General features: G+C 42.1%; 2 protein-coding genes across 3 annotated transcripts; both read left to right on the top strand.

The window, feature by feature from the left end:
* Positions 1–1,435: 1,435 nt before the first annotated feature.
* On the top strand, positions 1,436–11,157 carry LOC101734126 (cell adhesion molecule 2-like). Its single transcript, XM_031906668.1, has 8 exons — positions 1,436–1,653; positions 2,018–2,079; positions 3,078–3,125; positions 3,972–4,118; positions 5,131–5,283; positions 7,978–8,124; positions 9,749–9,901; positions 10,035–11,157. Exons 1-8 carry the CDS (start codon positions 1,436–1,438, stop codon positions 10,037–10,039), a joined length of 933 nt encoding a protein of 310 aa, XP_031762528.1. The 3' UTR covers positions 10,040–11,157.
* Positions 11,158–18,475: 7,318 nt separating this feature from the next.
* Positions 18,476–24,782, top strand: LOC100487808 (alpha-tectorin). Of its 2 annotated transcripts, none has more exons than XM_031906648.1 (5): positions 18,476–18,588; positions 19,076–19,195; positions 19,947–19,990; positions 20,764–20,808; positions 24,247–24,726. In XM_031906648.1, the coding sequence occupies exons 3-5, from the start codon at positions 19,951–19,953 to the stop codon at positions 24,633–24,635; spliced, it is 474 nt and encodes a 157-aa protein (XP_031762508.1). In that variant the 5' UTR covers positions 18,476–18,588; positions 19,076–19,195; positions 19,947–19,950; the 3' UTR covers positions 24,636–24,726. The 2 variants fall into 2 exon arrangements, with proteins under 2 accessions (XP_031762508.1, XP_002941833.2); XM_002941787.5 differs by having other exon boundaries at positions 18,477–18,588; positions 19,950–19,990; positions 24,247–24,782.
* The last annotated feature ends 829 nt before the right edge of the window (positions 24,783–25,611 follow it).

Below are 25,611 nucleotides of genomic sequence, written 5' to 3'. Positions count from 1 at the left end.
GTAACAGTCACCCTGCTAGAGTTCCAGGGGTACCCAGGGCACAAATAAGCACTCACCCCAAATCCCCCCCTAACTGGCCTTCAGGCTGGGCCCCCTTAGCCCATAACAAGGTTACAGATATATAGAAACATTGGGGTAACAGTCACCCCGCTATAGTTCCAGGGGTACCCAGGGCACAAATAAGCACTCACCCCAAATCTCCCCCTAACTGGCCTTCAGGCTGGGCCCCCTTAGCCCATAACAAGGTTACAGATATATAGAAACATTGGGGTAACAGTCACCCTGCTATAGTTCCAGGGGTACCCAGGGCACAAATAAGCACTCACCCCAAATCCCCCCCTAACTGGCCTTCAGGCTGGGCCCCCTTAGCCCATAACAAGGTTACAGATATATAGAAACATTGGGGTAACAGTCACCCCGCTATAGTTCCAGGGGTACCCAGGGCACAAATAAGCACTCACCCCAAATCCCCCCCTAACTGGCCTTCAGGCTGGGCCCCCTTAGCCCATAACAAGGTTACAGATATATAGAAACATTGGGGTAACAGTCACCCTGCTATAGTTCCAGGGGTACCCAGGGCACAAATAAGCACTCACCCCAAATCTCCCCCTAACTGGCCTTCAGGCTGGGCCCCCTTAGCCCATAACAAGGTTACAGATATATAGAAACATTGGGGTAACAGTCACCCTGCTATAGTTCCAGGGGTACCCAGGGCACAAATAAGCACTCACCCCAAATCCCCCCCTAACTGGCCTTCAGGCTGGGCCCCCTTAGCCCATAACAAGGTTACAGATATATAGAAACATTGGGGTAACAGTCACCCCGCTATAGTTCCAGGGGTACCCAGGGCACAAATAAGCACTCACCCCAAATCCCCCCCTAACTGGCCTTCAGGCTGGGCCCCCTTAGCCCATAACAAGGTTACAGATATATAGAAACATTGGGGTAACAGTCACCCTGCTATAGTTCCAGGGGTACCCAGGGCACAAATAAGCACTCACCCCAAATCCCCCCCTAACTGGCCTTCAGGCTGGGCCCCCTTAGCCCATAACAAGGTTACAGATATATAGAAACATTGGGGTAACAGTCACCCTGCTATAGTTCCAGGGGGACCCAGGGCACAAATAAGCACTCACCCCAAATCCCCCCCTAACTGGCCTTCAGGCTTGGCCCCCTTAGCCCATAACAAGGTTACAGATATATAGAAACATTGGGGTAACAGTCACCCTGCTATAGTTCCAGGGGTACCCAGGGCACAAATAAGCACTCACCCCAAATCCCCCCCTAACTGGCCTTCAGGCTGGGCCCCCTTAGCCCATAACAAGGTTACAGAGTTAGAAGCTATCTTCTTTTTAATAAAAGAGGAAAAGAATGATAATAATACCCTATTCATTACATAATACACACAGGAATGAAAATGCTGATTTGTGGGACAATGAGGTTATTGTATTTCTGTATAAGGGATCCGGTACATCTCCTTCTCTCTGTGTTGCTAGAGGGAATTTCCCATTTCTATATGAGATGCCTCAGGGCTCAATGCCCCTCTGTTCTCTTACATAACTGCATAAGTGGGAGTGAATGCGCCTATAAATATTGGGGGTCTCCCTCCCTTTCCGTCAGAGAGAAACCCCTTACTGGAAGAATATTATTGATGTAAGTAAGAAACTAAAATGATTTTCTTGCCTTTACATAGAGCTTTCTGTATACTGTAAATTCTATGGAAACTCTGGCTGTAAATACGTTGGTGCTTGGGGTTTATATGCTAGTAAATTAGTTTTAGTCTTATGATGATTTCTTGCTGAGTAAATGAATCAGTTCTCCCAGTGTGACCCCCCCCCCCATAGAATGCAGCATAGGTTTGCAATGTGCTATGGGTAAGTGAAAGTGGTTAGTTAGGGTGTTGGGTGCTACAAGGTGCAAATAGTAGGTAAATAGTCCCTGAATTGGCGAATGGTTTTCAATGGCATTTACTGAATCATTTAATATTTGAATGATAATACAGCATTTATATTAATAGATTTTATCTTTGGATAAGCGCCATGTTTAGCGTGAGCATCGTGCCTATTATCTTTGCCCTTGGTAAGTATAAACTCTGTGCTATAAACTCATTTAACCATGAAATAAACCCAATAAGACTGTTCTGCCCCCAATAAGGGGTAATTATATCTTAGTTGGGATCAAGTACAGGTACTGTTTTATTATTACAGAGAAAAGGGAATCATTTAACCATTAAATAAACCCAATAGGGCTGTTCTGCCCCAATAAGGGGTAATTATATCTTAGTTGGGATCAAGTACAGGTACTGTTTTATTATTACAGAGAAAAGGGAATCATTTAACCATTAAATAAACCCAATAGGGCTGTTCTGCCCCAATAAGGGGTAATTATATCTTAGTTGGGATCAAGTACAGGTACTGTTTTATTATTACAGAGAAAAGGGAATCATTTAACCATTAAATAAACCCAATAGGGCTGTTCTGCCCCAATAAGGGGTAATTATATCTTAGTTGGGATCAAGTACAGGTACTGTTTTATTATTACAGAGAAAAGGGAATCATTTAACCATGAAATAAACCCAATAGGGCTGTTCTGCCCCCAATAAGGGGTAATTATATCTAAGTACAGGTACTGTTTTATTATTACAAATTACAGAGAAAAGGAAACAATTTTTAAAAATTAGAATTATTTGCTTATAATGGAGTCTATGGGAGATGGCCTTTCCACAATTCAGAAGTTTCCGGATAAAAGGTTTCCAGATAAGGGATCCCATACCTGTACCAATAATCTAATGCAGTCAGAGCTGATCCTTCTGTTTGTGACTGCCTTAATGTTACTCAGTAAAGCTCTTGTCTTATAATAACCTTCTTCTTTACAGAATGTAATATTGATAATTGATAATGACTAGGCCACCTGTATGCTAGTATTTCATCTGTTCTTTGATTATAATGTCCATGGATATTTTACATATAGAAATATATATATATGTTGGTTTTATTGTTTGGGGATATTCATAATTAGTAATAAGCTAATTTTTTTTTGCTATTCTTATTCTTGCAAATATTTTATTTTCTCTACAGTCCTGTTTCCTTTTTCTGACTGCGGTCAAAACCTTCCCGATCTACAATGTAAGTACAGTAATGTATAACTGAGATAAATTATTCTACTGCAGACATTGTAGTGGTTAAAGGGGTTGTAATCCCAACCATAACAGCCCCCTGGTTTTGCTTTAAAAGTTGCAGAAAAACGTAATTCTAGATGCAAGGAAATTCCCCAATGAGAATTCTACTGAGCAACAATGTGAGTGTAAGTGCAAGAGAAGTGACCAATGAGAATGCTGATTCCCAGCACTGTGTCAGGCCCCTTGCTGGTACCTTACATATAGAGATAATGATGGCATTTTCCCGTCATTATATGGCACAGGAATCAGACATGGGGATAAAGGGACAGACTTGTTCAGTGCTGGGAAACTGTGCTTATTGCTCCCAACTCCAATTGCAGGAACAGAGAACAGGGAGCCGGATTTACTCACATCAGCTGGGATTCTCAATGGCTTTTCCCTTAATATACAGTAAAAAATATGATATTATAGTTAGTCATGAGCAAATCTGTCCCATTTCAACTTTTTTTCCCACTCCAAAAGCATTAAAGTCAATGGGCTTTTTCTCAAGTTTCTTCTCACTTCAAAGGGATTCAAGTCAATGGCCATTTTTTTCTCACTCCCATACACTAAAGTCAATGGGCATTTGTTCTTGGCAACTTTTTTATGGGGGCAAATTGTTGCTGTAGTTTCACTCTATAAATACATGTTAATAATAACAATAGCAACAAAAATTCGTCAAAGGCAAAATGGGGAATTTGGCTGCAAATCTGGCGAATCATTTTTAGCTATTTTTACAGCTGCCGGCAATCCTGTAGAGCCTCATTTCTCATTTTTGTTCTCTTCAAACCTGTTACCTTATGTTCACCTCCAGGGCAGCATTCAGTCCTTGAAACTGAAGATGTGACAGTGGTGGAAGGAGAGGCCGCCATCATCAGCTGCCGAGTAAAGAACCACAACGACGATGTTATTCAACTGCTCAGTCCCAAAAGGCAAACCATCTTCTTTGGGGATTATAAGAGTAAGTTGAATCCGTTCATACATCCAACACAGGATCTTATTGCAGATTAGAACCAGTAAGCCTTAGGCTATTTAGCCTGCCAATATCTTTCACTCTGGAACCATGTACACATTACTGTACAACTTTTTGGAATGAACTGTGGCCAATCTGACCATAAATGCGCCAGAATGATAGAATGGTTTGGGACATTTTAAGACATATCTATGCACCACTTGTTGGGTTTGAAGCAGAACATCCCATTGGATCACAACTGGTCCATCAAGACATCTGGTGGTGTTGCCTCTTGTTGACAAACCATAAGTAGATCCCAGTGTGAGAGAAGAACGACTCCTCTAGCCTGCCAATATCTTACACTCTGGAACCATGCACACATTACTGTATGAGAGTTATTTTTGGTGGAGGTCACTAACTTGACAAATAACTTCTCTAAAGGAAGACCTGGTTGTATTGAGTTACATGCGAGATGTATTCCATCCTAATAGCGACAGTTTCTCTCCCAGGTCCTAAAGAGGAGCTTCATATATAATGCTGAGGAAATATATTCACATGCAATTATTCTTCTCTACTCGTCTCAGCACTTTAAGACAGGAGGGAATTAGAAATCTATGCACCAGTTGTTGGGTTTGAGGCAGAACATCCCTTTGGATCAAAACTGGTCCATCAAGAAATCTGGTGGTGTTGCCTCTTGTTGGCAAAGCATAGGTAGATCCTAGTGTGAGAGAAGAACGGCCCTTTCCCCTTATATTCTGCTCATATGGACCATCAGCCAATGAGTTGATTAATGCTGACACCTCACTCAGCTGATGTCAAGAATACACCAAAAAAAACCCAGCTGTCCCTTTGTGGAATCCCCAGGCCCCCCTTGCCTTTCGCATTGCTTTCTGGTGGTGAAAGGGAAAACACTGTTCAGCAGAAAGGAATCTACAGCATTGTAATGAATCTCATAACCAATAAATAGCTGTAGGTGACATGTTATATTATTCATTAATTTGGTAATACTGTGCTTTTTCAGCCCTGAAGGACAGCCGATATAGCCTGGTTTACTTTGCCGCCAATGAATTAAGAGTCTCCATTTCTAACGTTTCTCTGGATGATGGGGGCCGATATACTTGCCAGCTCTACAGCGACCCTCCTCAGGAGGCCTCTGTAACTGTGACAGTAATTGGTAAGGTTTAGCCTTCTCATCAATCATTTGCTCTTTCAGTTTCTATTATATAGATACAGTATAGACTGCCACTTAGAAACTTAGAAGCATGAACTTTTTTTTTTTTTTATTATTTGTGGGGTTTTTTGTAAGTTCACTTTTTAGCCCCCTGCTTGCTTCTCTAAGCTAAAGGAGCATCCCCAGTTATTAATTGTTGATTACAAGAGGCCACAAGGTTGTGTTTTCTTTTATTAGGCAACATTTTTGTATTCTGGGTTGACTTGTCCTTCCAGACATTACTAATAATAATGGTTCCAGACATTACTAATAATAATGTTGCAAGGGTCCTAGGCCTTTCTAGATTTCTGGACCCTCAGCTGTCAATCAGTAGAGATGTAGCGAACCTCACAAAAAAAGTTCGCTAACCCGTTCGCGAACTTCCGCCAAAAAGTGCGAACTTTTGCGAACTTTGCGAACCCCATAGACTTCAATGGGAAGGCGAACTTTAAAACCTAGAAAAGCCATTTCTGCCCAGAAAACTGATTTTAAAGTTGTTTAAAGGGTGCAACGACCTGGACAGTGACATGCAGGAGGGGGATCAAGGGCAAAAATTTATCTGAAAAATACGTTGTTGACACAGCGTTGCGTTTTGTGCTGTAAAGGGCAGAAATCACACTACATTTCTAAACTTGTGTAATAAACTGCTTTAAAACGTCCGGCGTCTACATGCCAATCAAGTCGTGTAAAGGTTACAGCCGGTTCACACGCAAAGACAAAACCCGCAGTACTGGATACGGAATATATTATTGCTGGTGGAAAAACATCGCTCAGGTGATTTTATTGCAATGCAATGTCACTACTATGTGTAACGTATTGGGTTACAGCAGATGATCAGCAGGACAGCTGTCCCCAGCAGCTACATACAGAGCAGTAGAAAGTAGATTACTAGTCAGCAAAGCTACCTAAACTGTCCCTCAAATCCCTGCACAGCTCTCTCCCTATGCTAACTCATCAAGCACACACAGGCAGAATGTAAAATGGCTGCTGGGCTTCGGTTTATATATGGAAGGGAGTGGTCCGGGGGTGGTCCAGGAGGGAGAGCTGCCTGATTGGCTGCCATGTATCTGCTGGCTCTGGGGTGAGAGGTCAAAATTTGGCTCCAGCTAAGGCGAACCCAAAATTGCGAACTTCGCTAAAAGTTCGCGAACTTGCGAACTTGCGAACACCCGATTTTCGTGCGAATTAGTTCTCCGGCGAACAGTTCGCTACATCTCTATCAATCAGTGTGGAATGTGGGCATGGTTAGATGTAACAAGGTTTGATTTTTGTAGACTGGGGCATGGCCTAAGGTATAGGTATGGGACCTGTAATCCAGAATGCTAAGGACCTGAGGCTTTTCATAATTTGGATCTCCATACCTGAAGTCAGCGATTCCTAACACAAACACTTGGAGAGCAACACAAGCATCATAAAAGTTCATGGAGGAGCCAAATAAGGGCTGTGATTGGCTATTAGGCAGCCTCTATGCACCCTATCAGCTTACAGGGGCTTTATTTGGTAGGAAATCTTGTTTTTATTCAACCAAAACTTGCCCCCAAGTCAGGAATTCAAAAATAACTCCCTGGTTTGGAGGCACTGAGAGCAACATCCAAGGGGTTGGGGAGCAACATGTTCCCCCCGAGCCACTGGTTGGGGATCACTGCCTTTAGGCTACTGAAAAATAATTTAATCATGAAATAAACCCAATAGGGCTGTTCTGCCCCCAATAAGGGGTAATTATATCTTAGTTGGGATCAAGTACAGGAACTGTTTTATTATTACAGAGAAAAGGGAATCATTTAACCATTAAATAAACCCAATAGGGCTGTTCTGCCCCCAATAAGGGGTAATTATATCTTAGTTGGGATCAAGTACAGGTACTGTTTTATTATTACAGAGAAAAGGGAATCATTTAACCATTAAATAAACCCAATAGGGCTGTTCTGCCCCAATAAGGGGTAATTATATCTTAGTTGGGATCAAGTACAGGTACTGTTTTATTATTACAGAGAAAAGGGAATCATTTAACCATGAAATAAACCCAATAGGGCTGTTCTGCCCCCAATAAGGGGTAATTATATCTTAGTTGGGATCAAGTACAGGTACTGTTTTATTATTACAGAGAAAAGGGAATCATTTAACCATGAAATAAACCCAATAGGACTGTTCTGCCCCCAATAAGGGGTAATTATATCTTAGTTGGGATCAAGTACAGGTACTGTTTTATTATTACAGAGAAAAGGGAATCATTTAACCATGAAATAAACCCAATAGGGCTGTTCTGCCCCAATAAGGGGTAATTATATCTTAGTTGGGATCAAGTACAGGTACTGTTTTATTATTACAGGGAAAAAGACAAAATTGTAATAGAATTATTTGATTATAATGGAGGCTATGGGAGATGACCTTTCTGTAATTTGGAACTTTCTGGATAACAGGTTTCGAGGTAATGGATCCCACATCTGTAGTTAAGAGTGGACATTTTCCCTAGCCCATCCCACTGGGACCCCCCTGGCCAGGAAATGTTCTAGGTTAGGTCACAACAGTTCGTAATACATACTGTAATGTTGGTTAATGTTCTTTTTCTCCCCTTCTAACGACTTTGTTTCACTCTCCTTTTTGGCCCTCTCTTTCTTCCATTTCTTCCAAATGAATTCCCTTTCTTTTTAATGAAAGAAAAAAATCCGACCCTTGAAACCAAAGACGTCACAGTGGTAGAAGGAGAAGTTGCCATTATCAGCTGCCGGGTACTAAACAATGATGGTTCTGTTATCCAACTGCTCAGTCCCAACCGGCAAACCATCTTCTTCCAAAATTTCAAAGGTAACTGGATTGAATCTTCTTGCCATGGGTTTATAGATAAGAAACTGAGTATTTCTGTTTTTTTGACACCTTAGAAATACCTTTTATTTCTGAGGGACACCTGATTGGCCTGTGTTACTCGATAAATATAGTCTTTCCTGGCAACAACAATTATCAAATAATATAGTTTTTATATCCATAATTGTTCCCCATTGAGGCCTTGTTAGCTCATAACAAGGTTACAGATATATAGAAACATTGGGGTAACAGTCACCCTGCTATAGTTCCAGGGGTACCCAGGGCACAAATAAGCACTCACCCCAAATCCCCCCCTAACTGGCCTTCAGGCTGGGCCCCCTTAGCCCATAACAAGGTTACAGATATATAGAAACATTGGGGTAACAGTCACCCTGCTATAGTTCCAGGGGTACCCAGGGCACAAATAAGCACTCACCCCAAATCCCCCCCTAACTGGCCTTCAGGCTGGGCCCCCTTAGCCCATAACAAGGTTACAGATATATAGAAACATTGGGGTAACAGTCACCCTGCTATAGTTCCAGGGGTACCCAGGGCACAAATAAGCACTCACCCCAAATCCCCCCCTAACTGGCCTTCAGGCTGGGCCCCCTTAGCCCATAACAAGGTTACAGATATATAGAAACATTGGGGTAACAGTCACCCCGCTATAGTTCCAGGGGTACCCAGAGCACAAATAAGCACTCACCCCAAATCTACCCCTAACTGGCCTTCAGGCTGGGCCCCCTTAGCCCATAACAAGGTTACAGATATATAGAAACATTGGGGTAACAGTCACCCTGCTATAGTTCCAGGGGTACCCAGGGCACAAATAAGCACTCACCCCAAATCTGCCCCTAACTGGCCTTCAGGCTGGGCCCCCTTAGCCCATAACAAGGTTACAGATATATAGAAACATTGGGGTAACAGTCACCCTGCTATAGTTCCAGGGGTACCCAGGGCACAAATAAGCACTCACCCCAAATCTGCCCCTAACTGGCCTTCAGGCTGGGCCCCCTTAGCCCATAACAAGGTTACAGATATATAGAAACATTGGGGTAACAGTCACCCTGCTATAGTTCCAGGGGTACCCAGGGCACAAATAAGCACTCACCCCAAATCCCCCCCTAACTGGCCTTCAGGCTGGGCCCCCTTAGCCCATAACAAGGTTACAGATATATAGAAACATTGGGGTAACAGTCACCCTGCTATAGTTCCAGGGGTACCCAGGGCACAAATAAGCACTCACCCCAAATCTGCCCCTAACTGGCCTTCAGGCTGGGCCCCCTTAGCCCATAACAAGGTTACAGATATATAGAAACATTGGGGTAACAGTCACCCCGCTATAGTTCCAGGGGTACCCAGGGCACAAATAAGCACTCACCCCAAATCCCCCCCTAACTGGCCTTCAGGCTGGGCCCCCTTAGCCCATAACAAGGTTACAGATATATAGAAACATTGGGGTAACAGTCACCCTGCTTTTATTCTAGAAGAATATGTGTTACACATAACATGCACGACAATAACATTCGTTCTGCGAATTTTGATATAATACATAGCTTTGTTCTTTAAGAGTTTCTCTTTAGGTGCTATATGTCACTTGTTCTCAATGCTGCTGTTTGTTTTCCAGCCCTGAGGGACAACCGATACCAGTTGGTAGATTTCTCTGATAACGAACTGAAAGTCTCCCTTTCTAATGTTTCTGTCAAAGATGGCGGACGATATACCTGTCAACTCTACAGCGACCCCCCTCAGGAGGCATTCGCAACTGTTACAGTTGTGGGTAAGGTTTGTCCCATGTTTTCCCCATCTTCTTTCTGGATTTTGTGGTCAGTTCCTCAGTTTCTCAGGCCCAACTTACAACCTTTATACCCAAAATGATCTGCTAAGTCGTAATCATTATTTTTCTTTGATAGCCTGAAATGACTTTGATCATCGTTGGTCCTTCTGAGACAACCTGACCCAACTGGTAACGTTATTAAAATCAATGAATGTTTTTCATGTTGGACTGTGCCATAGGAAGAGTCACCTCCCAGACTTCCCTCGGTGGAGCTTCTCTCTCGTCTTCACACAAGACACGGTAATCCCTCAGCCCTGACCAATAAGAAGTGTAGAAGTTGACCACCTTATGTTATTTTCTGTCATGGTGTGATAAGTAACTCTACGATAATGAACAACATGCACTTTGGCACAACACATAAACTTGAACTATGGAATAGAGATTGGGGCCTGCATCGGCCATCTAAGCCTATTTGTCTCCCCACTTGTGCCCCTCGTGAATAAGCACTACTGGATCTACTTCAGTGGGAGGAGCTTTTTGGACTCTAGCCATCTGTAATAGCTCATATCATTTTGTGAAAAATATTTAAGAGGTAAAGATCATAGTTTGGCGGTTCTGTTTTTGAACTGTGCTTCTTGATCAGTTACATTACTGAAGCTGACTGACCAGCCGCGATGGACCTACATTTTCCTAAAGGTTGGGTGCATCTCCCCCACCCAAACTGCATCATTTCTACTGTATATGCCCCCTCTGTTCGCCAGCACCATCACATTTTTCTAAAACAAATAGCCATTTTCCCTCCAGCAGAGTGCAGAGCTAGAGCAGAGTTTCTATGGAAACCACTGATGCCATTGGCTGCTAGACGTGAGGGCGTGTTTAGTAACCTGAGTTGAGAAGAACTGAGCATGCTCAGTAGCCAAGAGCCAATTCCTGAGGGAGGGGCCAAGTAGGTTAGGAGGAAAAGTCATCGTAATGTGATTAAGGGGCTGCTACAGCCTTACTATTAACCTTTGAACACCCAGAGTGGCAGGTATTTCAATATTTCAGAACATTTATAAATAATGTAAGGATTTGTATTAAACAATCTGACATATAGAAAGGGTGGAGCCTTGCTGAGTAATTAATTATTATATCATATGAATGTATTTGTTCTGCAGTTAATTGCATGCAACTACTGATCTAACAGTTACACGTTTTCGTGATTAGTCTACTTGCTAAAATGAAATATAAATAAAAAGGAAAGTAAAAAAACCCTTAAATCAGCTGCTGAGATCTCTGCCTTCGCTCCTGTACATAATGACCCCGCACTGAAAAGGGTAAAAGACAAATTTTGCTTTGAATACACTTGTTTTCTTTCATTAATACCCCCATGTCTAACTGGATCGGCTGGGATGTGCCCTTGTATTATGGAACCTGACGCCCCATTCCACTGATTGACAACAGACCTATAATACTGGTCATTCAGCCACATCTACTGAGGGTTTGTGTGTCCTTCATGCATATATATACACACAAATTAAACCCAATAGGGCTGTTCTGCCCCCAATAAGGGGTAATTATATCTTAGTTGGGATCAAGTACAGGTACTGTTTTATTATTACAGAGAAAAGGGAATCATTTAACCATGAAATAAACCCAATAGGGCTGTTCTGCCCCCAATAAGGGGTAATTATATCTTAGTTGGGATCAAGTACAGGTACTGTTTTATTATTACAGAGAAAAGGGAATCATTTAACCATGAAATAAACCCAATAGGGCTGTTCTGCCCCAATAAGGGGTAATTATATCTTAGTTGGGATCAAGTACAGGTACTGTTTTATTATTACAGAGAAAAGGGAATCATTTAACCATTAAATAAACCCAATAGGGCTGTTCTGCCCCCAATAAGGGGTAATTATATCTTAGTTGGGATCAAGTACAGGTACTGTTTTATTATTACAGAGAAAAAGAAAATCAGTTTTACAATTCTGAATTATTTGATTAAAATGGAGTCTATGGGAGACAGGCTTTCCGTAATTCAGAGCTTTCTGGCTAACGGGCTTTCCGGATAAGGGATCCCATACCTGTAGTCCCAAAATTCTTGGAAAATATACACAATTTATTAACAATGAATCATGCCAGATGACAAGACATTCTCCAATCAAAGCTACTTTTTCATCCTAGTTAAGTCATAACACAATTGACATTATTAATTATAGGGATGTTTTAATCATAGGCCGCATAAGATGTTTTGGCTTGGGGGGGGGGGGCAATGGAAGGGACCTATGTGGCAAAATAATTAAGCCACACCCACATCTATTAAAAAAACATCAGTATTGAAGCATGTCTTCCCAAGGTTTTAGGCTATTGCCACGCTTAGCGCAAGCCGAATAACATTTGCAGAGAATACTCCCCTACGCTTGAAAAAAACTTCTACTTGTGCCGCATTAGAAAGCATTGAATACGCCTGGGTGCAGGCACAGTCTCACGTTTTTTGGCGTATATCCACTACATGTACCTGAGTGTATTCAATGTTTGCCTGTGAAGGCACAAGTACAGAGAGATACCATAAAACTATGGCAGATAGGGATTCCCCTGTACTAAGCACAATTCAGCAGGAACAGCCCCCTAAGTTTGCTCATAGCCTGTACAGAGAGATACCATAAAACTATGGCACATAGGGATTCCCCTGTACTAAGCACAATTCAGCAGGAACAGCCCCCTAAGTTTGCTCATAGCCTGTACAGAGAGATACCATAAAACTATGGCACATAGGGATTCCCCTGTACTAAGCACAAATCAGCAGGAACAGCCCCCTAAGTTTGCTCATAGCCTGTACAGAGAGATACCATAAAACTATGGCAGCATAGGGATTCCCCTGTACTAAGCACAATTCAGCAGGAACAGCCCCCTAAGTTTGCTCATAGCCTGTACAGAGAGATACCATAAAACTATAGCACATAGGTATTCCCCTGTACTAAGCACAATTCAGCAGGAACAGCCCCCTAAGTTTGCTCATAGCCTGTACAGAGAGATACCATAAAACTATAGCACATAGGTATTCCCCTGTACTAAGCACAATTCAGCAGGAACAGCCCCCTAAGTTTGCTCATAGCCTGTACAGAGAGATACCATAAAACTATGGCACATAGGGATTCCCCTGTACTAAGCACAATTCAGCAGGAACAGCCCCCTAAGTTTGCTCATAGCCTGTACAGAGAGATGCCATAAAACTATGGCAGCATAGGGATTCCCCTGTACTAAGCACAATTCAGCAGGAACAGCCCCCTAAGTTTGCTCATAGCCTGTACAGAGAGATACCATAAAACTATAGCACATAGGTATTCCCCTGTACTAAGCACAATTCAGCAGGAACAGCCCCCTAAGTTTGCTCATAGCCTGTACAGAGAGATACCATAAAACTATGGCACATAGGGATTCCCCTGTACTAAGCACAATTCAGCAGGAACAGCCCCCTAAGTTTGCTCATAGCCTGTACAGAGAGATGCCATAAAACTATGGCAGCATAGGGATTCCCCTGTACTAAGCACAATTCAGCAGGAACAGTCCCCTAAGTTTGCTCATAGCCTGTACAGAGAGATACCATAAAACTATGGCACAGAGGGATTCCCCTGTACTAAGCACAATTCAGCAGGAACAGCCCCCTAAGTTTGCTCATAGCCTGTACAGAGAGATACCATAAAACTATGGCAGCATAGGGATTCCCCTGTACTAAGCACAATTCAGCAGGAACAGCCCCCTAAGTTTGCTCATAGCCTGTACAGAGAGATACCATAAAACTATGGCACATAGGGATTCCCCTGTACTAAGCACAATTCAGCAGGAACAGCCCCCTAAGTTTGCTCATAGCCTGTACAGAGTGATACCATACAACTATAGCACATAGTGATTCCCCTGTACTAAGCACAATTCAGCAGGAACAGCCCCCTAAGTTTGCTCATAGCCTGTACAGAGTGATACCATACAACTATAGCACATAGTGATTCCCCTGTACTAAGCACAATTCAGCAGGAACAGCCCCCTAAGTTGCTGAAGAAGAGAACAGCAATGCAGAGATTCAAATGCAATAATCCCATCCTGATCTCTTAGGTACAATACAGACCCGGTCTGGACTGGGAGACCTTAAGTACTTGGCTAACAATGATTAATATTAGTGGCCGATTTAGTACCTAATGCTTTTTTCCCTTTGGGGTCAGCTCCCCTAATGGGCCCCTGCTTGCACAACCCCCCCCCACTGTATAAAATGAACCTTTGGGTGATGGTGACCTGGCAACCTATTAGTTACAATCAGTGGCATAACTGGGTGTTACATTGTTGAGAAACAGGATTATGGGGGATCATATGGGGATACGGGGGGGGGGGCCCTATCTACAGACCCAGCTCCCTTATTAGAAGTTACACCCCCCAATTCCCCCCCCCCCAACAATCTTCCTAACTTCCCAAACATCAGGTTGCACCCCATAATAATTGCAGATATAGAAAATATACTCATAACTGACTAACAGTTCTCATTTTCGGTTTAACAGACTATGGAATTACACACTGTGCAAATTTCTGTTTTATTTTATTATTTCCGCTGTGTGAATTAGGGCATTTTTTAAAGGGAACACGCAGTATTTATAATACACAGCAGATGGCGCCAGCGTAGATGGCCGGTATCGCTAACACACAGTATAAACTTATATGTACAATTGACTGGGACATAATGACATTTTGTATAGAGTGAGATTTGTTTTTATTATGGACATGAATAAGGTAAATGGCTGAGTATAACAAAGTTTATACTGAGATTTGTTGGACTATTACAGTAATATCTGGGCCACTGGTGTGGTTTAATGAACTATACACACATGGAATTCTGGGTATTTTGGATGTCCGCTACTTATTGAGACTTTCATGTTTTAAAGGGGTTGTTCACCTTTGTGTTAATTTTTAGTATAATGTATAGAGTAATATTCAATATGCAATTGGTCTTCATTGTTTATTATTTGTGGCTTGTCATTATTTTACCTTTTGTTCAGCAACTCTCCAGTTTGGAATTTCAACAGGTATCTGGTTGCTAGGGTCCAAATGACCTTAGCGACCAGGCTTTAATTTGAATAAGAGATTGGTATATTTATTGGAGAGGCCCTAAACAAAAAGAAAATTAATACAACGTAAAAAAAGTAACAATAACAATACAATTATAGCCTCACAGAGCAATAGTGATTGGCTGCCGGGGTCAGCGACCCCCATTTGAATGTTGGAAAGAGACAGAAGGCAAATAATGTAAAAATGCTAAAAAATAAATAATGAAGACCAACTGAAAAGTTGCTTAGAATTGGCCATTCTATGACATAAACGTTAACTGAAAGTAAACCATGTAACTGTTTTTCATTGGCTCTTTTTAAAAGGACAGTATAAAATATTATTATTATGATGTTATATTGATTTCGCTATAATCCCTATGGGGGTGACGTCTGGTAGAGACGTAGCGAACTGTTCGCCGGCGAACTAATTCGCGCGAACATCGGGTGTTCGCGTAAATTCGTGGACTTTTGCCGATGTTCGCCACTTTGGGTTCGCCGCGTTTTTTTTTGGCGCCGCGTTTTTTCGCCTTGGTTTTTCCGCCGCGTTTTATCGCCTATGCATATACATAGGAATAGCTTGCGGTTTTTTTTTGGCGTTATTTTTTGGCGGTTTTTTTTTTTTTGGTGGTTTTTTTTGGCGTTTTTTTTTTTTGGCGTTTTTTTTTTTTTTTTGCGGTTTTTTTACAAAGTATTTTTCAGATAAATTTTTGCTTGATCCCCCTCCTGCATGCCACTGCCCAGGTCGTGGCACCCTTTAAACAACTTTAAAATCAGTTTTCTGGCCAGAAATGGCTTTTCTAGGTTTTAAAGTTCGCCTTCTCATTGAAGTGGGGTTCGCAAAGTTCGCGAATATTCGCGAGTTTTGGCAAAAGTTCGCGAACATTTTTGCCGATGTTCGCTACATCGCTAACGTCTGGTACAAAGGTGTTCAACTGCCCCCTCTTATACAGACACCCCAATTCCATCTGGTGCAAAGTGCAAGGAGCGTGGCCTACTTACCCTTTACTGAACTACACCTGCCAATCAGATCTGCCCAGGTATTTTCTTATTCTGTCTATTAACTGTAATTGCTTCCTTATTTGGATTTACGTATGATCCATTATTTTGCTATTAATAGTAATCAGAGGGCAGGGAAATAAACCTTTATATAGCTCCACATGACTCTCTGTATGTCAGTGCAGTGTAATTATATATATTATATAGATGGAGGAGAAAGTACAACTTGATAGTTACGTAAGGAATGGGGAATGCCAGAGAATAAGCACCCTACTGGAACAGTATAATCTATATGAGGGGTTGTTCACCTTTATATTAACTTATAGTATGATGTAGAGAGTGCTATTATGAGACTACTTGCAATTGGTCTTATTTTTTTTATTATTTGCGGGTTTTTAATCCTTAGCCTTTTGTTCAGCAGCTCCCCAGTTTGGCATTTCAGCAGCTACCTGGTTGCTAGAGTCCAATTTAACTTAGCAACCAGGCAGTGGTTTGAAAGAGAGACAGGAATATGAATAGAGGAAGGGCCTATATAGAAAGATAAGTAATAAAAAGTAACAACAGCAATATAATTGTAGTCTTATGGAGTAATAGTTTTTTGGCTGCCGGGGTCAGTGAGCCCCATTTTGAAATCTGGAAAGAATCAGAAGGAGAAGGCAAATAGTTTCAAAACCATACAAAATAAAAAATGAAGACCAATTGAAAAGTTGCTAAGAATATGTCATTTTATAACCTGAAGGTGTACCGCCCCTTTAAAGGGTAAGACGTGCCATACTGCTAATAAACTTACACTTTTCTGCCTAGTAAGGGATTTATTATATTGCCCTAGTGACTGGCAGGTACTATTGGCTGCTCTATGGCTGAGGGACTCATTTAACAGCTGCACAAGTTGTGTATATCTACAGAATCTTTATCACAATATGAATTATATTATTCATTAGCCCAATACGCTCGCTATTCTAAAGCTTTGGGAGAAGGACCGAAAGGTGCCAATATGACTTTAACCACTTAAATCATTTACTTGAGACATTTGCTTAGGGAATACTGTCAGTGTTTCTAAAGCAACAATTGGACACTGCTTGGGTGCTCAGGGGTGGGACCGGAACAGGGGAGGAGCTCAGAGCAGCAATACTGGAACAGAGGCCCCAGAGCAGGAATGTTGAGGCCCTGGAATATAAATACAGGTATGGGAGGTAATTACCCCTTATTGGGGGCAGAACAGCCCTATTGGGTTTATTTAATGGTTAAATGATTCCCTTTTCTCTGTAATAATAAAACAGTACCTGTATTTGATCCCAACTAAGATATAATTACCCCTTATTGGGGGCAGAACAGCCCTATTGGGTTTATTTAATGGTTAAATGATTCCCTTTTCTCTGTAATAATAAAACAGTACCTGTACTTGATCCCAACTAAGATATAATTACCCCTTATTGGGGCAGAACAGCCCTATTGGGTTTATTTCATGGTTAAATGATTCCCTTTTCTCTGTAATAATAAAACAGTACCTGTACTTGATCCCAACTAAGATATAATTACCCCTTATTGGGGGCAGAACAGCCCTATTGGGTTTATTTCATGGTTAAATGATTCCCTTTTCTCTGTAATAATAAAACAGTACCTGTACTTGATCCCAACTAAGATATAAATAATCCTTATTGGATACAAAACAATCCTATTTGGTTTAATTCATGTTTTATTGATTTTTTAGTAGACTTAAGGTATGGAGATACAAATTACGGAAAGACCCCTTATCCAAAATACCCTTGGTCCTGAGCATTCTGGATAATGGGTCCTATACCTGTATATATTTTCATGTTTACAAACCTGCCCCAGAGATTTATATAGCTAAATATATATTGGTACAACCTATTATGGTTAACCTTCTGGCAACATTATCCGGAAAGCCCCAGCTTGCTTGCTTACTTTGTGTGTGGTCATTTTCAAAACAATTGCTAGCTCCTTAACTAAAATAAGATATTGTACTTCCCATATGTAGGGACCCATAGGGTTAAGCTCCCTATGGTGTTATCCCTTATCTAATCTTATCTGTGCTGTTATAGGGCAGAGCCCTCTATACTCAGGTTACAGTTATTAGGCTGCCCTCTATAGGTTTAGCCCAGGTTGACCACTCCCCTTGGCAGACTATATAGTGTCTTGCACTAGGGAGTGTCTTCCTCTCTGGCTGCTGTTGTCTCAGGCTTCACGTCATTGAGCCTGGAGGCATAAGGCCCCAGTAAAGAGAAACATCTTTATTTAAGTCGGGGACAGAGCCCCGTGAACGAGGTAAAGCCAGCACAGTCAGATTTATATAATAGCACCCTCTAGAAGTGGTGAGCGTAGTTAGCTTATCTAGTAAGGGCAGTAATAGCCCCAACCAGGAGTTGTAAAAAGGTTTAGCCTACCCCGGCTCTGTTGTCGTTCTTTAGGGACCGGTTTTATTAGACGCCAGGTACCAGTGTTAAGAGCTCTCCCCTGGACCATAGTCGGCCGGAACACTCCCTACTGAAAGGTCTATATCTCGGGTATCAGCTAATCCTCTGTGCATCCTCCAAGTGGGATATTCTGTTCCTAAGTGTCACATCAGCATTCTCCATTGTGACATAATCCTATACTGCTGTGTCTGTGAGTATATACCCTGCTGCACTATTAAGTTGTGCCCTGTCCAATAAACTTGTACTATAGTTAATCAGCAAGAACCTTTCTGGCGTCCATTATTCTATCTGCACCACACAAGCTTATATAGTTGTAGTTCAACCACACCCTCAGCTCCATTAAATACCTCCCACATAGCGGAGGCCCACTCCTGTGTATTAAGGTCGCATGTAACACATGCTCTATACCAAACACTAGCCTGGGTTTTGCCATATCTAAGCCAAACAAGCGTTACACATACAATATAAGCCCCTGGCACCCCCAGCAATACACAACTTGCTCCACCTGTAGCTGTACCCCTAGCCTATGTACCCCATGTGTTATTCATTTTAGCACTTTGATCTTCCTAATTACAAGTTGTCAAGGGTGTAATTACTGTGTGCGTTGAAAGATGTTGCAACACAGGAAAGCAAAGGGCGATGCAAGAATAACACATCCCTTTGTGCTTGTTGCTCAGTGGTTTCGGAATCCGGGGAAGTACATTTACCCCGTGTCGCCATCGGATAAATGGAAGCGGCCGGCTTGTTGGATGGGTTCATTTTGTACCTTTCTCTGAGCAGCTTTCCCAAGTCTAAAGGTAAAGTAACTTATGTGTATCTTTATTACTTTTGGGCAATAGATGAATTTTTTATATGAAAATTTCTGTACTGGGATTAATGAGTGATTCATTCTGGGTGAGGCTGAAATAATGCTCTTTTATTTACCAACAGCCGCAGACCCATCTCTCACCCACAATTAATATTATATGATTTTTCCTTTACTTTGCCTGTGTGTTAAGTTGGTTTTGTTGAATTAATTTCATTTACAAACCTACATATCAGCGCGTTGTTTGCTTGTATCGTCGTACTTATTATTGTGATAATAATAATAATATATTGTAGCCCAATTGCAAAGTGTATGGTTTGTGTCTCAAAAAGAAACCCCAACCCATGCACAGTGATTGGTCTATTTAAACAGACTTTACTGTGGGGGGGGGGGGGGGGCAAGAAGTAGATTTTAATTAATAATTGATATAAAATTGACACTGACTGCAGAAATTCTTGTTTCTAAAGATCCCCATACACGGGCAGATTGTAGCAGCTCTGGCCATTGATTGGCTGCTGGCAGCTAGCATGTATGTGTGCCCTTAGTTTGTGTGAGAGCTCAGTGATTCATTACAGCCACACAGACAGCTGTTAGTAATGGCTGAATCTGGCGGGGCACCGGCAGGCAAAATACATCTGCATATGGCTTGTTCTCTTTTTATATTTGTTTATTCTGTATTGCTATAATGATACCAGTGATTTATGTATGGCTGCATGTAATTTATTTCTCTGTTTGTGACCCAGCAGTATGTGGTGTTACTACCTGTCCCTGGGAACCTTTGTGTTCGGTAAGTACCGTATCCCATTAACTACTGTATCTCAGATATACATAGGATTGCCAGCTTTTTCTGCAGACTATACAGGCTGGTCTGGCAGGGCTCATCCGCAAGGGGATGGATCATGTGTGTGGCCATGATGGCGGAGTCTAAGGCTAGACTGGCAACAAAGGGAATTGCCAGAGCCGGGTTTGTCCCCTAGGTGCCCAGAGGCTGCCCCCTCACTCCCCTAATGATCCCCCCCCAGGTTCCATTTATCTCGCATACAGAGCACTGGGGACAGGAGACACAGAAATCTCCAGAATGCCTAGACCCCAGTTCTCTGTATGTGAGTGAAGTTGAGGTTTGGCTGGGCCATACCACCCCTGAATTTGTGCTGCCCTAAGCCTGGGCCTTTGTGGCTTTGTCTCAAAGCCTGGGAATCACCAATGGAAAGACCTTTGCATTGCCTTGGTTTTCTAAAGTGATGGGTAGGCCTTTCCACCATCAATTCCCTTTGTTGCCGGTGGAAAGATATTTTGGAGCAGTTAGTTGCCTGCAGTTAGCCTTAGTGGGAAGGGAACCTAGCTCCATCAACCAATCTAGAATTAAGAGGATTTTGTTAGTATGGAGAGAAGAAAGGGGTTGGGTGGGGGTGGATCGGAGGCAGGCTGGGGCTGAATTGACTAGCTATTATTCATTTAATGGCAAGTACATTGCCGGTAAATTTGTAATACCAGCCAGCAACCTTAAATATACATTTCCTTCCCTCCATTCTATATATAACAGCCTCTTTTTTCCTTCAGTGCTGCCAGTCTGTTGGGTGCACGTAGCAGAGACCAAGTCAGTAGGTGAGTTATCCTATCACTTATATTTGTATTGTTAATAACTGTACTGAATGATGTGTGGCTTCTTGTTATAATGTGTGGGGTGTGTCTAATTATCAATTGGAAAAAAACAGAGCATTGAGTAGGGGGAAAGCAGGTACAGTAAGAGATAGTATGACCAAGTAGAGACAATATGGCCAAGTAGAGACAGTAGGGTAGGATAGCAGTGGTAGAACAAAATGGAGACAACAAATCAAGAGTAGGATAAGACAGAGACAAAAGGATGAACTGGAGACAATAAGGCAAGATATGAACAGCAGGGAGATGTGGCAGCAGAAGGACAAATATATACAAATAGAAAATAACAGAGGATAAAGTAGGGGGAAGCCAAGTATAGTAGGGTAAGAAACAGTAGGGTAAGATAGAGATAGTAGGGTAAGAGACAGTTGGGTAAGAAACAGATAGTAGGGTAAGAGACAGTGCGGTAAAATAGAGATAGTAGGGTAAGAGTAGGGTAGGGTAGGAAACAGTAGGGTAAGATAGTAGGGTAAGAGACAATGGGGTAAAAAAAACAGTAAAGCAAGATAGAGATAGTAGGGTAAGGGACAGTAGGGCAAGAAACAGTAGGGTAAGATACAGATAGTAGGGTTAAATAGGGACAGTAGGGTAAGATAGCAATAGTAGGGTTAAATAGGGACAGTAGGGTAAGATAGAGATAGTAAGGTAAGAGACAGTAGGGTAAGAAACAGTAGGGTAAGATAGAGATAGTAGGGTTAAATAGGGACAGTAGGGTAAGATAGAGATAGTAGGGTTAAATAGGGACAGTAGGGTAAGATAGAGATAGTAGGGTTAAATAGGGACAGTAGGGTAAGATAGAGATAGTAGGGTTAAATAGGGACAGTAGGGTAAGATAGAGATAGTAGGGTTAAATAGGGACAGTAGGGTAAGATAGAGATAGTAGGGTTAAATAGGGACAGTAGGGTAAGAGAGAGATAGTAGGGTTAAATAGGGACAGTAGGGTAAGAGAGAGATAGTAGGGTTAAATAGGGACAGTAGGGTAAGATAGAGATAGTAGGGTTAAATAGGGACAGTAGGGTAAGATAGAGATAGTAGGGTTAAATAGGGACAGTAGGGTAAGAGAGAGATAGTAGGGTTAAATAGGGACAGTAGGGTAAGAGAGAGATAGTAGGGTTAAATAGGGACAGTAGGGTAAGATAGGGATAGTAGGGTTAAATAGAGACAGTAGGGTAAGATAGAGATAGTAGGGTTAAATAGGGACAGTAGGGTAAGAGAGAGATAGTAGGGTTAAATAGGGACAGTAGGGTAAGATAGAGATAGTAGGGTTAAATAGGGACAGTAGGGTAAGATAGAGATAGTAGGGTTAAATAGGGACAGTAGGGTAAGATAGAGATAGTAGGGTTAAATAGGGACAGTAGGGTAAGATAGAGATAGTAGGGTTAAATAGGGACAGTAGGGTAAGATAGAGATAGTAGGGTTAAATAGGAACAGAAAATCCCAGATCTACAGATTTATTACCGATTTTTACATCTTCTAAAAACTGTCCCATGGGCACTTCATATTCACTAGAATGAAAGCTGGGTGTGCCGAGCATCGCATGAGCCAAGGGAATGTTTGCCGAATGTGGGCCGTGGCTCATATAATACCCTGTAACAGCCGGCCCACTCCAACAACTGATAATACTTAGTATGAAGTACAGACAATTTGCAATTTGCATTTTATTATTAGTTTTACTTTTTGTTCAGCAGCTCTTCAGTTTGGAGTTTCAGCAGATATCTGGTTGCTAGGGTTCAAATTACCTTAGCAACCAGGGAACAGTTTAAATGAAAGGCTGGTATATGAATAGAGGAGGGCCTAAATAGAAATACAAGTTATAAAAAGTAACAATAACAATAAAACTGGAGCCTCACAGAGCAATAGTTTTTGGTCAGTGACCCCCATTTGAAAGCTGCAAGAAGAAATGAAGACCAATTGAAAAGTTGCTTAGAATAGGATGTGCTGTAACATACGTAGTAAACCTAAAGCTCAACCACCCCTTTAATTCTCTGTTAGGTCACTGTAGTCAAAATGGATTTATCTGAACCTATCAGGCACTTTCTTATCAGTTTCTATGAATGTGTCAGACCTTCCTGCACTTGGCTGGTTTGCAGCTAGGTGGCGCCACTGATACACATTAACTACTGTATTTAGATGAGATCCTTTACCCCAGATGGGGGAAATCAGTGATCCTTCTGAAATGAATTGGGAGGAACACAGTCACTCAACCTTAATTATAAATTACAGGGGAAAATGTGCATTATATTATAGTAAAAGATAATTTTTACATGAACTTCTGTTTTTTAAATGCAACCCACGGGCAGCTTAGGGCTGTATATTGTATTTCAGCAATGGGGGATTTGTCTTAGGAGGGAAAAATAACAGACTGAAACAGAATGAGCAATGCCCTTTATGTTGGGAGATGAACTGGGGATGCAACGATGGCCCTTTAGGAGTCATTGAAGCCCATAGGGAGTCATTAGGGCCCCTCTCCTACCATTTTTAAGGAGGGACTATTTGTTTGCAGGGGGGCCCGGCACAACCAAGTTACACCACTGCCTAGGGCAGGGCTCCCCAACCTTTCTTACTCGTGAGCCACAGTCAAATGTAAAAAGACTTGGGGAGCAACACAAGCACCATAAAAGTTCATGGAGGAGCCAAATAAGGGCTGTGATTGGCTATTAGGCAGCCTCTACACACCCTATCAGCTTACAGGGGCTTTATTTGGTCTTTTTATTCAACAAAAACTTGCCCCCAAGTCAGGAATTCAAAAATAACTACCTGGTTTGGGGGCACTGAGAGCAACATCCAAGGGGTTGGGGAGCAACATGTTCCCCCCGAGCCACTGGTTGGGGATCACTGGCCTAGGGAGTCATCAGGCACCAAGACCCTAATACAACTGAATCCAAAACCACAAGGTGTCATGTATTATGACCCCAGATGCAAGTGCTAAAGCACTAAAGACTACAACAGAACGACCCCTAGTGGCATTACAGGCAGCCATAGGGCAGGGGGTAAGTAACCCTGCGGTCTGCACATTCATTGCCCAAACTCAACATTGATGAAAAGAATCCAGCAGATATAAAAGGGAAAGCAAACATGGCTTTGGTCACTGGGGGACCAGAAAAAAAATTGTTGTGGGAGGGTGCAGTAAAAAGTAATAAAAGTTGCTTAGTAACTTAGCAACCAATAAGCAGGTAACATGTTCTAAAGCAAACATCTGATTGGTTGCTATGGGTTACTAGACCTGTTTTAACTTAATTACTTTACCCCATGTCCTTGTGTAGGTGGGCAGTGTTCCTGACAGGCCAATAGGGATGCTGGGAGTTTTAGTTCCGCAGCCACAAAGCCACAGCTTGCTGAGCCCTTTTTCCTTATGATCATTATGATATTTTCTTTCTACCCCAGGTACTGCCTGCCCTGCTAATAGCTACTGGGGGTGTCTGAAGACCTGCATGGAGAGCTGCGACAAACTCAACGACGTTAACCCCGTGTGCCCCGTATTGTGCAATTGGGGCTGTGAGTGTAAACCGGGGTACATCTTGGAATCGCAGTCGTCTAAAGTGTGCGTGCCGCTCAGCGACTGCAATGTGGCCTGTCCCCTAAATATGCATTTCCGGCCTTGCTCACTGCGCCCCCCAATCACCTGCGAGCTGGTTAATGCCACCCTGCCCGACCTGCCCTCCTGCAGCCCCCAGTGCTACTGCGATGAAGGCTATGCCTTTACTAGAGACCGGAAGAAGCCCTGTATTCCCCTGGGAGAATGTTCAAAGCAGCAAAATGCAGCCCTGGACTAATGGAGCTACAGGTTGTCATTTCCCTATGGGACCAAACTGTAAATTATATCCTTATAAATGGTGCTTAGTGATGTCATCAGTTATAATCGGAGCTTAGTGATGGCATTTCTGTCACATGACTCACTGAAACTTGTATATTATATTAAATAAAGTTACCCCCTGTTGTAAAATATGAGGATATTAGATGTCACTTCGGGGGTAGGAGGTACTTTATTCACTAGGTATCTATTGTATTGTGTTTCTGTATTAAGGGCATTATATTCATACAGTATATATAATCGGAGCTTAGTGATGTCATTTCTGTCACATGACTCACTGAAACTCGTATATTGTATTAAATAAAGTTACCCCCTGTTGTACAATATGAGGATATTAGAAGTCACTTCGGGGGTAGGAGGTACTTTATTCACTATGTATCTATTGTATTGTGCTTCTGTATTAAGGGCATTATATTCATATACTGTATTTACAGACATTCCTGTGAAGTGTCGGACTAGGGAGCAGCTCTCCATTTTGGAAATACAACAGCTATCTGGTTGCTAGGGTCCGAATGACCTTAGTAACCAGGGAGTGGTTTGAATGAGAGTCCGGTATATGAATAGGAGAGGGACTGAATAGGAATAGAACCAATAAAAAGTAACAATAACAATAAAACTGGAGCCTCACAGAGCAATAGGGTTTGGCTGCCGGGGTCAGTGACCCCCATTTCAAAGCTAGAAAGAGTCTGAAGAAGAACGGAAGTAATTCAGAAACTGTACAAAATAAGAAATGAAAAGTTGCTTAGAATTGGCCATTCTATAACCACCCCTTCAAGTCATACTCTGTACTTCTATATGTCATACATTCATGCATTAACCCTATCTGTCCCACTTTCCTGGTTCAACCTGTATCGAGTATCTGAAACCAGCAACCAGGTAACTGTTAATAAGCATTTCAAATAAAGGGTAACTTGTCTCAGTGTGTGTCCTGAGTTTTT

This window comes from Xenopus tropicalis, chromosome 7 (genome assembly GCF_000004195.4).
Source record: "Xenopus tropicalis strain Nigerian chromosome 7, UCB_Xtro_10.0, whole genome shotgun sequence".
Classification (NCBI taxonomy): domain Eukaryota; kingdom Metazoa; phylum Chordata; class Amphibia; order Anura; family Pipidae; genus Xenopus; species Xenopus tropicalis.
The sequence above is the reverse complement of the archived record's forward strand: the minus strand, read 5'-3'. Positions and strand labels throughout refer to the sequence as shown.